This window comes from Triticum dicoccoides, chromosome 3A, assembly GCF_002162155.2.
Source record: "Triticum dicoccoides isolate Atlit2015 ecotype Zavitan chromosome 3A, WEW_v2.0, whole genome shotgun sequence".
Lineage (NCBI taxonomy): Eukaryota > Viridiplantae > Streptophyta > Magnoliopsida > Poales > Poaceae > Triticum > Triticum dicoccoides.
The window spans coordinates 523,201,475-523,214,846 of NC_041384.1; the positions used below are offsets into that span (position 1 = coordinate 523,201,475).

At 50.8% G+C, this 13,372-nt stretch overlaps 1 protein-coding gene across 1 annotated transcript in view; it reads right to left on the minus strand.

Annotated features, from left to right (window-relative positions):
* The window catches only part of LOC119272518 (vegetative cell wall protein gp1-like), a 5,581-nt gene extending 1,589 nt beyond the window's left edge, over window positions 1-3,992 (minus strand). Inside the window, exons 1-3 of the mRNA XM_037553986.1 lie at window positions 3,761-3,992; window positions 458-859; window positions 2-362 (exon numbers count right to left, since the gene is read on the minus strand). Of these exons, the coding sequence (XP_037409883.1) occupies window positions 2-362; window positions 458-859; window positions 3,761-3,992 (995 nt within the window). The remainder of the gene's footprint in view (window position 1; window positions 363-457; window positions 860-3,760) is intronic.
* Between the last annotated feature and the right edge of the window lie 9,380 nt (window positions 3,993-13,372).

Consider the following 13,372-nt stretch of genomic DNA (forward strand, 5'->3'; position numbering starts at 1 on the left):
GGAGGTGTCACTAGACGGCGCGGGCGGGGCGTCCTCGCCACCAGGCGTAGTAGGGGCGGCGCCTGTCGACGGCGAGGGCGGGCAGTCTCCAGTCCCAGGCGTGGTTGGGGCAGTTCCGCTGGACGGAGTGGGCGGGTAGTAGCCGCCACCAGGGGTGGTCGGAGAGGTGTCACTGGACGGCGCGGGCGGGGCGTCCTCGCCACCAGGCGTAGTAGGGGCGGCCCCTGTCGACGGCGAAGGCGGGTTGTAGTCTCCACCAGGGGTGGTCGGGGAGGTACCGACGGATGGTGCGGGTGGGTAGTACCCTCCTCCACCTCCTTGCGGTGGCGCCGGCGAGCAGGGCGGCGTCCCGTGGGAATCATCTGCGGGAAAAAACACGTCAAATCCCAAAAGTTCAGTACAAATATACTCCTTGTAACGGACTGGACGTGGTAAACGGTAGGTGTTATGTACGCACGATTGCAGGGCGTGGGGCTTGGTGAGTGGTTTGGGTCGGTGTTGCCTGGAGGGTAGTAGTCCTTGCGGCCACCGAAGTTCCCGCCGTCGGCGACGAGACTACGCGCCGAAGCGGCGCCGGCGGACGCCATGAGAAGACAGCAAGCCACGAACGCGGTAGCCATCGCCATCTTTCGCAAAGAGCTTCTAAGCTGAGGCTTGGGGTCTTGAAGCTCACACTCGCGGCGTGGCCCTCTTTTTATAAGCAAACCTCGCGTGCGTTTACCTCTGCACGTATACCTTACCTTGCATGCACGGTGTGCACTTGTGGCGCGCTCTGCAGCAACGCACGAGCAAATGCGTAAATGCACTATGCGTAGAGGGAACGGGGTTAGTTGGACACAGTCACGCGATGCCTGAAGAGCTAGGGTTGTGCTGTGGGTAGGCTAGCCGGCTCCATTTCTGGGATCGGTAGCAAGCTCCCGCGCAGACCGGCCGCTCCCACAAGCAAAATATGGCGTAGCCCCATTGCCTTCCAGGTGTATGGCGCATTGATGTGCACCGAGCTGAGAGTTACTGTGCTCTCTTGAGGCGTGTCAGCTTCTCGCGGTCGATGGCAGCGTCGTGTCGTCGGCTCGCCGTGCTCGCGCGACGCGACGGTGCATGCATGCAGCATGGCGATGCATGGGCTTGATTTTGGGCTGCAATGCGCGCAGGCGGTGTTAATGGTGGCCCTCCTTGAATGAATGAGGGCACCACTCCAGTTCTGGCGATGCTGCGAAGCTCATCTCTGATGGACAGTCCTGAACACTACCCCCGCCTCCTTAAATTGACGGTATGCATGACTGCTGTAGGTAGCAGTAGCTCAGGAATTTAGTTCCACCTACCAACGTTGTGCATGCATAGGAGTCGCATGCAGTTCGGCGAGGCGTCGTCGAGGAGGCACGGCCATGTGTTAGTTTTGCCTTGCACACATGTGTGCACGTTCGCCTGCACACTGATATGGCACGTTCTAGTTATGTTATCCTGCATTTCTGGCTCGCTTGACGCAGCAGAAATGTGAGAAGACATCGACGAACAAAAGGTAGTACTGAAGACCAGAATTTCTCAAAACACGAGAACATCGGCGCCTTAAGAGTATCTCCAACAGACGCGTGGCACGTTAAAATAACATTTAAAACGTCGAAATAGCAATTTGTTATGCACAGTAGAGCACTGGTTTCAGCAACCGTCGTAAAATATTATACACGTGAGCCACTCTAGCAGGGGCTGCAAAAAACAGCGCGCGCACCCAGCACAAACAACACCTGACACTCAAACAAAATCAAGAAGATCATACACATAAAATATAAATCAACAAAAAAAATCAATTTTATTACAACTCAAACAAATAGTTTATCTTCCAATACAACATCAAACATACAAATCACTAGTTTTGTCGGTCATTTCATGCCCACCACTCCTCGATTAGATCATGCGTTTTGACACGTCGAATGGCATGATAGGAGGCAACAAATCGGGCCACCCTCTCAGCCCTCCGTCGCACTCGCATTGAACGTCCCAAGAGCTCATACTGGGAGTAGTCTAAATCTGCCCATGTTCATTCTCGATGATCATGTTATGCATGATCACACAAGCGTTCATGATGTATCAAAGGATCTTTTGATCCGAAAATCTAGCCGGTCCTCTCACAATAGCAAATTGGATTTACAAAATTCCAAAAGCTCTCTCCACATCTTTCCTAGCTGCCTCCTGAGCATTGTGAAAATCAAGAATTTTCTTACCTTTCGGTTTTTTCAACGGCTTCGCAAATGTTTGCCACTTCGGGTAGATGCCATCCGCAAGATAGTACACCTAGTTGTATGTATGGTCATTTGCTACAAACTGCACCGGTGGGAGTTCACCATTTGAATCCTATTCATGAGTGCTGACCGATTAAGAACGTTGATGTCATTCAAAAATCTAGGCATTTCAAAAATAGCATGCCAAATCCAAGTCTTTTGATCAGCCACTGCTTTAAGGATTATAGTGCAACCCTTTTTCTGGACATGGAATTGTCCATGTCATGCCTTAGGACAGTTCTTCCAACTTCAATGCATGCAATCTATTGAGCCAAGCATACCTGGGAACCCGTGAGCTTTGTTCATCTCCAAAAGCCTTGCAACGTCTTCAGCATTGCGAGCTCTCAAATACTCTGGACCAAACACTTGCACAATTCCAACTGCATAGTGCTTGACACACATGATGGCTTGACTCTCACCATGGCCAAGTGGTCATCAACTAGATCAGCCGGAATACCATATGCCTGTTGGGAAACGAGGCATGGAAAACAAAAAATTGTATGCACACGCAGTGATCTATCTATGGAGATTCATAGCAACGGGGGGGAGAGTGAGTCTACGTACCCTCGTAGACCGTAAGCGGAAGCGTTTTACAACGCGGTTGATGTAGTTGAACTTTCTTCGCGATCCAAACGATCTAGTACCGAACGTATGGCACCTCCGCGTTCTGCACACGTTCAGCTCGGTGATTGTAACACTCCAGATGTAATTTACCTTATCTGTATCCCAACTCTTGTCGTTTCTGGCCTAAGTTATTTTATTTTCCTCGGGTTTGGGTTTTTGTCTCCGTGTGTGTTGTTTCCTTTGTCATGCATCTCATATCATGTTATCATGTGCATTGCATTTTCATACCTGTTCGTCTCATGCATCCAAGCATTTTCCCCGTTGTCCGTTTTGCATTCCGGCGCTCCTATCTCCTCCGGTGTCCCTTTCTACCTCTTTTCGTGTGTGGGGGTTAAACATTTTCGGATTGGACCGAGACTTGCCAAGCGGCCTTGGTTTACTACCGGTAGATCGCCTCTCAAGTTTCGTGCCATTTGGACTTTGTTTGATACTCCAACGGTTAACCGAGAGACCGAGAAGGCCTTGTTTGTGTTGCAGCCCAACACCCCTCCAATTTGGCCCAAAACCCACCTAAACCCTCTCCATCGTCTCGGTCGTTCGATCATGATCGCGTGGCCGAAAACCGCACTCCATTTGGAGCTTCCTAGCTCCTCCTACCTATAAAACTAGACCTCCCCCCGAAATTTCGTGTCAAAACACCCCTAACCCTAGCTTCTTCCTCCTCCCACCGCCGGACGCGTCCGGATCGGACCGGACACGTCCTTTTATCCCGCCACCGCCACGTGTCATGATGCGGTTGGCCCGGCCGCATCTCCCCCACCGCCGGCCCGGGAAGCCCGAGCGCGGCCCTCCAGGCCCGCGTCCTCGCCCGCGCCGCCCGGTGCCGCTTCCCTGTCGAGCGCCGCCCGCCCTCGCCACACTTCGCCTTCGCCGGCCACGGCGGCCGTCCAGCGCCGCTGCCTCCGCCGACGACGCCTGCCACCATTCGCCGCTTCGGCCGGCGCCCGCAAGTCCGCCGTGCCGCCCTCCTCCGCTCGCCGGCGCCGCTCCTCGCCCCGCCGCCTCAATGTCGTCGGCGCCGCTCCGGCCACCGCCGCTGTCGTCTTCTTCTTCGTTCCGGCAAGCCCGCCGCCGCGCTGCTATAGTACACATCGGGCCGATCTGGATCTGGAATTGCACCTCGGTTGACTTTCCCCCGAAACCCTAATTCCAGATATTTTTTGCATACTTTGGCATGTCGTAACTCTTCATCCGTAGCTTCGATTTGTGCGTTTAGCATATAAAAATGTTCGTCTCGACGAGTACATCATTTTATCTCAGTGCATCATTTTCATTTGAGCTCATCTTGATGCCCGAAATACTGTTGGAAGAGGGCTATGTGGTAAATTTGTCAGATCTGTTTCAGCAAATAGCTATTTGTCATTTTTGTCATGATTAATGTGTGCATGATATGATCTTGAGCTGTACATGTGTTTTGTTATATGCCATGTCATCTTTACAGAGGTGATTACCATGTATTTTTGTGACATTTGTGGTGACTAGCACAAGCTTGCAAAGTAGAGTAATCGGTAATGCTGATTCCAGGGACTTAGAATTTCACTAAGTCCTTGTCCTAATTTTGTCGTTATGCCATATGTTCATGTTGTTCCCTAGTGATCCGTGCCTCTTTTGAGGATGATCAGTAAGGATGATTTGTTAACATTGTGGTGCTCTATCCATCCATGTCTTTGTTTGCATCTATGGGGCACCCTAGCTTGAGTCAATCGAGCTCTATTTTCGCTATATCGTGAATCCTGGCAGATTGTTGACATGATTAGCGATTTTGCCGAGGATGTTGCTATTGATCCATGCATTCTATGTTGTTGTTCTTGCCATGTATAGCTTCTATGCCATGTATTCTTGATGGTTTTATGCTTAGTTTGTCATGTCATTCTCTGTAGTGAGTGCATCGAGCTCGTAAACATGCCTACTCGTTAACTAATTTGCATGCTCCAGTTTTTCACTAAGTCTGAAATCTGTTTATGTTTTTGCCATGTTCATATGCTTGCAATTGTATTTTCTGATCCCTTTTGGCTCAAGGTCACCAAGGGACTTTTGTTAAGTGCTTTGATTAGCTTCATGCCATGCCTTGCTTTTCCATGTTAAGATCCTGTAGCTTGTACTTTTCATGCTCTAAAGTGTGCTTCCTGATGTTAAATTCCAGACTTGTGTTAATTTCACTAAGTCTGAAACCTGTTATCATTTGCACTTTTGCCATGCTTGTTTGAACCTGTTAGTGGATGATTTAGCCGTAGCTCAGTGTTCATCTTTTGTTAAGATTCATGATTGTATCCCTGCCATGTATTTTGTGGTTATGTTTGAGTGCTGTAGCATATTTATCTTGATGCATTTAGTTGGCTACTTGCTGATTATCGCAGACCGGTGCCATATTTATTTTGCTTGCCATTTCCAAACCGTGCATCCGATTCCGGTGATCTTTATATCGATTTCAACCGAAATCACCTCACCTTTCCAGTGGCACTCTTTGATTTCCTAGTTGAGGTCAGGTTCAATCATTCCTTGTAAAATCTTGCATATGCATCACATACCGCATCCCGCATAGCATACCATGTTTGCATCATGTTGTTTGAGCATTGCACGTGGTTGATTGTTCCGTTTGCTTGTTGTTCTTGTTTGGGTAGAGCCGGGAGACGATTTCGTGAACGAGGAGCCCGTTGAGTTCGCTTACGAGGATCAAGTCAACTCTGACAACTTTGCAGGCAAGATGATCATACCCTCAAAATCACTTCTATCTTTGCTTGCTAGATGCTCGCTCTTTTGCTATGCCTATGCTATGATACCTACCACTTGCTTATCATGCCTCCCAAATTGCCATGTCAAACCTCTAACCCTCCATGTCCTAGCAAACCGTTGATTGGCTATGTTACCACTTTGCTCAGCCCCTCTTATAGCGTTGCTAGTTGCAGGTGAAGATTGGAGATCGTTCCTTGTTGGAACATTGTTTATTGTTGGGATATCACCATATTATCTTGTTTATCTTAATGCACCTATATACTTGGTAAAGGGTGGAAGGCTCGGCCTTTTGCCTAGTGTTTTGTTCCACTCTTGCCGCCCTAGTTTCCGTCATATCGGTGTTATGTTCCCGGATTTTGCGTTCCTTACGCGGTTGGGTTATAATGGGAACCCCTTAACAGTTCACCTTGAATAAAACTCCTCCAGCAATGCCCAACCTTGGTTTTACCATTTTCCACCTAGCCTTTTTTCCCTTGGGTTTCCGGAGCCCAAGGGCCATCTTTATTTAACCCCCCCCCCCGGGCCAGTGCTCCTCTGAGTGTTGGTCCAAACTAGAGCCCCTTGCAGCGCCACCTCAGGGAAACTCGAGGGCTGGTTTTAGTTGTATGAATTGCTTATCCGAGTGTGCCCTGAGAACGAGATATGTGCAGCTCCTATCGGGATTTGTCGGCACATTCGGGCGGTGTTGCTAGACTTGTTTTACCATTGTCGAGGATGTCTTGTAAAACCGGGATGCCGAGCCTGATCGGAATGTCTCGGGAGAAGGAATATCCTTCGTTGACCGTAAGAGCTTGTGATGGGCTAAGTTGGGACTCCCCTGCAGGGATTTGAACTTTTGAAAGTCATGCCCGCGGTTATGGGCAGATGGGAATTTGTTAATGTCCGGTTGTAGATAACATGAAACTTAACTTAATTAAAATGAATCAACCGCGTGTGTAACCGTGATGGTCTCTTCTCGGCGGAGTCCAGGAAGTGAACACAGTGTTGGAGTAATGCGTGACGTAGGTTGTTCTAGGATCACTTCTTGATCATAGTTGTTCGACCGTGCTTTGCCTTCTCTTCTCGCTCTCTTTTGCGAATAGGTTAGCCACCATATATGCTAGTCGCTTGCTACAGCTCCACATCATACCTTGCCTTACCTATAAGCTTAAATAGTCTTGATCGCGAGGGTGCGAGATTGCTGAGTCCCCATGACTCATAGTTTACTTCCAAAACCAGATGCAGGGACCGATGATACCATTCCAGACGATGCGCTTGAGCTCAAGTGGGAGTTCGATGAAGACTCTCGTCGTTACTATGTGTCTTTCCCAGATGATCAGTAGTGGTGCCCAGTTGGGCGATCGGGGACCATGTCGCATGTGGGGGTTGATCTTTATTTTGGTACCGTAGTCGGACCATGAGTGTATTGGATGATTGTAATGTTATTCATGTATTTGTGTGACGTGGCGAGTGTAAGCCAACTATGTATCTGTTCCCCTTTTATATATTTACATGGGTTGTTGTGAAGATTACCTTACTTGCGACATTGCTTTCAATGCGGTTATGCCTCTAAGTCATGCTTCGACACGTAGGAGATATAGCCGCATCGAGGGCGTTACAGTGATGTCCCTCGCCTTCTTGATCCAGCAAGACGTCGAGGTAGTAGATGAGTTCCGTCAGCATGACGGCGTGGTGACAATGATGGTGAAGTGATCTCTGCAGGGCTTCGCCTAAGCACTACAAAAATATGACCGGGTGTAAATGGTGGAGGGGGCGCCGCACACGGATAACAAATTGATCTGATGTGTGCTAGGCGTCCTGTCGGTGTCAAAACCGGTAGATCTCGGGTAGGGGGTCCCGAACTGTGCGTCTAGGACGGATGGTAACAGGAGGCAGGGGACACGAAGTTTTACCCAGGTACGGTCCCTCTTGATGGAGGTAAAACCCTACGTCCTGCTTGATTAATATTGATGACATGGGTAGTACAAGAGTAGATCTACCACGAGATCGGAGAGGCTAAACCCTAGAAGCTAGCCTATGGTATGATTGTTGTCCTGTATGTTGTCCTACGGACTAAAACCCTCCGGTTTATATAGACACCGGAGAGGGCTAGGGTTCACAAAGTCGGTTACAATGGTAGGAGATCTACATATCCGTATCGCCAAGCTTGCCTTCCACGCCAAGGAAAGTCCCTTCCGGACACGGGACGAAGTCTTCAATCTTGTATTTTCATAGTCCAGGAGTCCGGCTGAAGGTATAGTCCGGCCATCCGGACACCCCCTAATCCAGGACTCCCTCAGTAGCCCCTGAACCAGGCTTCAATGATGACGAGTCCGGTGCGCAGATTGTCTTCGGCATTGCAAGGCGGGTTCCTCCTCCAAGTACTTCATAGAAGATTTTGAACACAAAGATAGTGTCTGGCTCTGCAAAAATAAGTTTCCACATATTGCCATAGAGAGAATAATATTTACACAAATCTAATCTGCTGACGTATTCCGTAGTGTGACACACCACGGCCAAGCTTTTATCCGAATCGTTTTATTATCCCACCTCAGCGCGTCATGCGAGGCGGTTTCCTTGGCACGTCTTGTTAAAGCAGAGATCGTGTCCCCTTATTCCGGGATTCTCATCAATATGGGCGTGGGTAACCCAACCGCGCCATTGATTACGGCGCTTGGAGATAAGCAAGTTTTACCAGGCTGGTGGGGACACGTAGTTGCGTCCACCAATATAAGGGGATAAGGATCCACCTTTTCACCTACGCCTTCTTCCTCCTTTGCCTATCCATTTTTGCGCACCCGAGCTCCAGCGCCCAAGTCCGCACTCCTCACCTCAACCTTCTCCAGCCATGTCCGGAGTGGGAGGCAAGTGGATGGTCTCCTCCATCACGGAGGGACACATCAAAAAACTAAGGAAGGCCGGATACTTGTCTAACGACATCGCGCACCGGCTCCCCGAAGAGGGGCAGCTCCTCCCCACCCCAAGGCCCCATGAGAGGGTAGTGTTCCTTCCCCACTTCCTCCGCGGACTGGGCTTTCCTATCCATCCATTCGTCTGGGGACTCATGTTCTACTACGGCCTGAATTTCCATGATCTGGCCCCGAACTTCATCCTCAACATCTCGGCGTTTATCGTCGTGTGCGAGGCTTTCCTCTGCATCCGCCCCCATTTCGGCCTATGGCTTAAGACTTTCAACGTCAAGCCAAAGGTGGTGCGCGGCTACCAGGCGGAGTGCAGAGGCGCCATGGTGGGCAAGATGCCCAACGTCTTATGGCTCGAGGGCTCCTATGTGGAGACCCTGAAGGGGTGGCAATCAGGGTGGTTTTACATCACCGAGCCGCGCGACCCTGAGTGGGTCGCAGCCCCCGTGTTCCGGTCCGGACCCCCAACGCGGCTCACGTCCTGGAAGGAGACGGGCCTGTCGTGGGGCAGCAAAGGAGAGGTGACTGGACTGCAAACATGCATCCAAACCCTAGTGGACAAGCAGCTCAAGCTTGTCAACGTAGTCCAGGTTATGCTCATCCGCCTGATCCTCCCGTGTCAACAACGGGCCTTCAATCTGTGGGAGTTCAACCCGGCGTAGCATCGAATTCGGAGCAGGCTCTTTGACACGACGTACGAAGATGCCTGGAAGGTGCTTTTCAAGGGCGCCGAGGCTCCCGCATCCGCTACCGAGGATCGTGGATTCAGCGCGCATCGTCACGCTAGCACGGTAAGTTGTTTGTACCTTTTACAGGGTATTTGTTTTTCATAGTTTAACTCTATGCGGGATCTAAGCTCCCTTACCTTTGACAGGTTTGGCAGGCGAAGTCCGGACAGATCGACTGTCCGGCTCCTTTGCCCGAAGACCCAGCCGATGCCCGCTTGGCGAAGCTGCTGGTTCCGGCACCCCATGTGGTGCCGGAGAAGAAGGCCACGAAGAAGGCCACGGGGACTCGAAATAGTGCCCGGCGCCAGGAGGTGTCGGGTTCATCATTCGACGACTCCAAGGCGCATTCCTCCCGTGAAGATGAGGAGGAGGAAGAAGAGACCTCTCCCCCCCTGCGGGAGGAGAGAAGAAAAGGAAGGCCGCCCTTACTGGGGAGGCCGAAGGGTCCAAGAAGGGGAAAACCCTTCCCCCGGACTACTCCACCGACGCCGACGACGATGGAGAAGAGTGGCCGCTCAGGGCCAAGCCCCTGGCTAAATCGTAAGTATCCGGATACCAGAGTAATTCATAGTATTCCTTTATTGCACAGCTTTCCCTTATGTCGAATATGTTTATGCATCCCACCCAAAGACCGGCTCTACGCGACGTCGAGCGGTTCACTGGACTCGTCGGATGTGAATTCGCTTCCGACGGCCTCCTCCCCCCGCCCTGCGGACGATGCCGAAGTGTTGTCCCGACAGGTTCCAAGCCAGGAGGAGGTGGTCCTGGAGGCGCCGCAAGGCGACCTCCCGGACTCCAGGAGTAAAGGGGATAAAACCCCCCAGGGCTCCAAGTTCGGCCCTAGGCCGGACACCGCTCTGGAACCTTCAAAGGTTCCAGAGTACGGCGGGGGACCTCCTTCCAAGAGGAGCAAGCCCACCGTGCCGGTGACCCCCATCCAACCGGAGGCGCCGGACGATCCGTTGGAGGTGCTCAAAGGCGCCTCCATCGGTGAGGAGTACCGCACCATTATGAGTGCGGTGGTCCAGAAGGTTCAGTCCGCCAAGAGCGGACTGACTGAAGCTTGTACTAGCCTTTTAACAGGCTTTGAGGTAAGTAAAGAATGTGTAAATAATATTACCGCATAGACAGTAGCCCCTGATGCTCTGTTTGGCGTTCGGGAAGAAAAGCCAAATAGAGGATCAAATAAAATTCGCAGGAGTCTAACAAAAAGGAGTCAATATGCGTATGCAGGCTTCTCTATTGGCGTCTGCCGCACTGACTGCGGAAGTGGACACGCTAAAGTAGAACCTCGAGCGGTCCGAGCAAGAGCTCGGGCGTGCCAAAAGCAGCTCGAGGACAATGAAGGTAAGAAATACCTTGTTTAAGTATATATATAAAAAGTGCAATTGCAAAAAATGACAGGAGTATCGTGGCTATTGTAGGGGCCACGTTTGAGGTGACGACCCTTAAGCAAGCGCTGGTCGAGGCCGAGAAGAGGGCGGCCACAGAGCGCACCGAGCGGGAGAAGTACGAGGCCCAGGTTGGCAAGGTGCGGCAAGAGCTCCAGCCTCTCATGAAAAAACATGAAAGTTTGGAGCTTGACTCAAAGACGCGAGCGTCCGAGCTCGCGGTGGCTATTAAAGATGCCAAGTCTGCCAAGGCCGAATCCCAGAAGACCCTTCAGGAGTTGGATGCGGTGAAGAAGATAGCGGCGGGTAAGGCATTCTTTATGCAAAGTAAACATGTAAACGTGAGTTACTTGTTACTTACCCGAATCCGGAGTTCTCCAGGAGCCTTCGCAGATCTTCCCCGTAGCGTGTCCGATGCCACCGCATTCTATCGAGCCGAGGAGGGCAGCTCGACAGAGAAGGTGTTCTGGTCTCAGTATGCTGAGGCCGGACACCCCGTGCCCTTGAGCGACCAGCTGAAGCAACTGGTCGAGCTCCACAAGGCGGCCGAACAGGCCATGAAGTGAAGGGAATATGCCCTAGAGGCAATAATAAAGTTATTATTTATTTCCTTATTTCATGATAAATGTTTATTATTCATGCTAGAATTGTATTAACCGGAAACATAATACATGTGTGAATACATAAACAAACAGAGTGTCACTAGTATGCCTCTACTTGACTAGCTCGTTAATCAAAGATGGTTATGTTTCCTAACCATAGACAAAGAGTTGTTATTTGATTAAACGAGGTCACATCATTAGTTGAATGATCTGATTGACATGACCCATTCCATTAGCTTAGCACCCGATCGTTTAGTATGTTGCTATTCCTTTCTTCATGACTTATACATGTTCCTATGAGTATGAGATTATGCAACTCCCGTTTGCCGGAGGAACACTTTGGGTGCTACCAAACGTCACAACGTAACTGGGTGATTATAAAGGAGCATTACACGTGTCTCCAAAGGTAGATATTGGGTTGGCGTATTTCGAGATTAGGATTTGTCACTCCGATTGTCGGAGAGGTATCTCTGGGCCCTCTCGGTAATGCACATCACATAAGCCTTGCAAGCATTGCAACTAATGAGTTAGTTGCGAGATGATGTATTACGGAACGAGTAAAGAGACTTGCCGGCAACGAGATTGAACTAGGTATGGGATACCGACGATCGAATCTCGGGCAAGTAACATACCGATGACAAAGGGAACAACGTATGTTGTTATGCGGTCTGACCGATAAAGATCTTCATAGAATATGTAGGAACCAATATGGGCATCCAGGTCCCGCTATTGGTTATTGACCGGAGATGTGTCTCAGTCATGTCTACATTATTCTCGAACCGTAGGGTCCGCACGCTTAACGTTACGATGACAGTTATTATGAGTTTATGAGTTTTGATGTACCGAAGGAGTTCGGAGTCTCAGATGTGATCACGGACATGACGAGGAGTCTCGAAATGGTCGAGACATAAATATTGATATATTGGAAGCCTATATTTGGACATCGGAAGTGTTTCGGGTGAAATCGGGATTTTACCGGAGTACCGGGAGGTTACCGGAACCCCCCGGGAGCCATATGGGCCTTAATGGGCTTTAGTGGAAAGGAGAAAGGGGCAGCCCAAGATGGCCGCGCGCCTCCCCCTCCCCTAGTCCTATTAGGACTAGGAGAGGTGGCCGACCCCCCTCTCTCTCTTTCCCCCTCGGGGAATCCTAGTCCAACTAGGATTGGGGGGGGGAGTCCTACTCCCGGTAGGAGTAGGACTCCTCCTGCGCCCTCCTCCTGGCCGGCGGCCACCTCCCCCTTGGATCCTTTATATACGGAGGCAGGGGGCACCTCTAGACACACAAGTTGATCCTTGAGATCGTTCCTTAGCCGTGTGCGGTGCCCCCTGCCACCATATTCCACCTCGATCATATTGTAGCGGTGCTTAGGCGAAGCCCTGCGACGGTAGAACATCAAGATCGTCACCACGCCGTCGTGCTAACGGAACTCCTCCCCGACGCTTTGCTGGATCGGAGCCCGGGGATCGTCATCGAGCTGTACGTGTGCTAAGAACTCGGAGGTGCCGGAGTAACGGTGCTTGGATCGGTCGGATCGTGAAGACGTACGACTACTTCCTCTACGTTGTGTTAACGCTTCCGCAGTCGGTCTGCGTGGGTACGTAGACAACACTCTCCCCTCTCGTTGCTATGCATCACCATGATCTTGTGTGTGCATAGGAAATTTTTTGAAATTACTACGAAACCCAACATGAAGGGCCTCATAGTTCGGCTGTGGCCTGGAGAGGCTCTACCTGGGAGCTATTTCGGGCTAGTGCGGCGGCTGGTGGGGGCCTGTCCAAGGCTCGAAGTCATCAAGCACTCCGTCTGCATTGAAGGTGCCCGTAGGGCCCTTGCCCGTGCTAAGGTGCACTGGGGCAAGCTGGATGCTGAGAAGCTTGTGAAGGACGGGCCACCGCCGGGGAAAGAGCATCGCAAGCCCAAGAATTATTATAAGGATGTTCTGAAGGGTGCCTGCCTTATGGCGGATGAATGTTCCAGGGATGTAATTTTTGAGTAAAACTCACTCGTTTTATCCTGTGCGCTGAAAACTTGTTCATATGCGCTAAGCAATGCTGTTGGAATTTAAAATATTACCTTTTGTGTGGCTGTTTATCAATTCTGAGAGAGGGCGAGTCG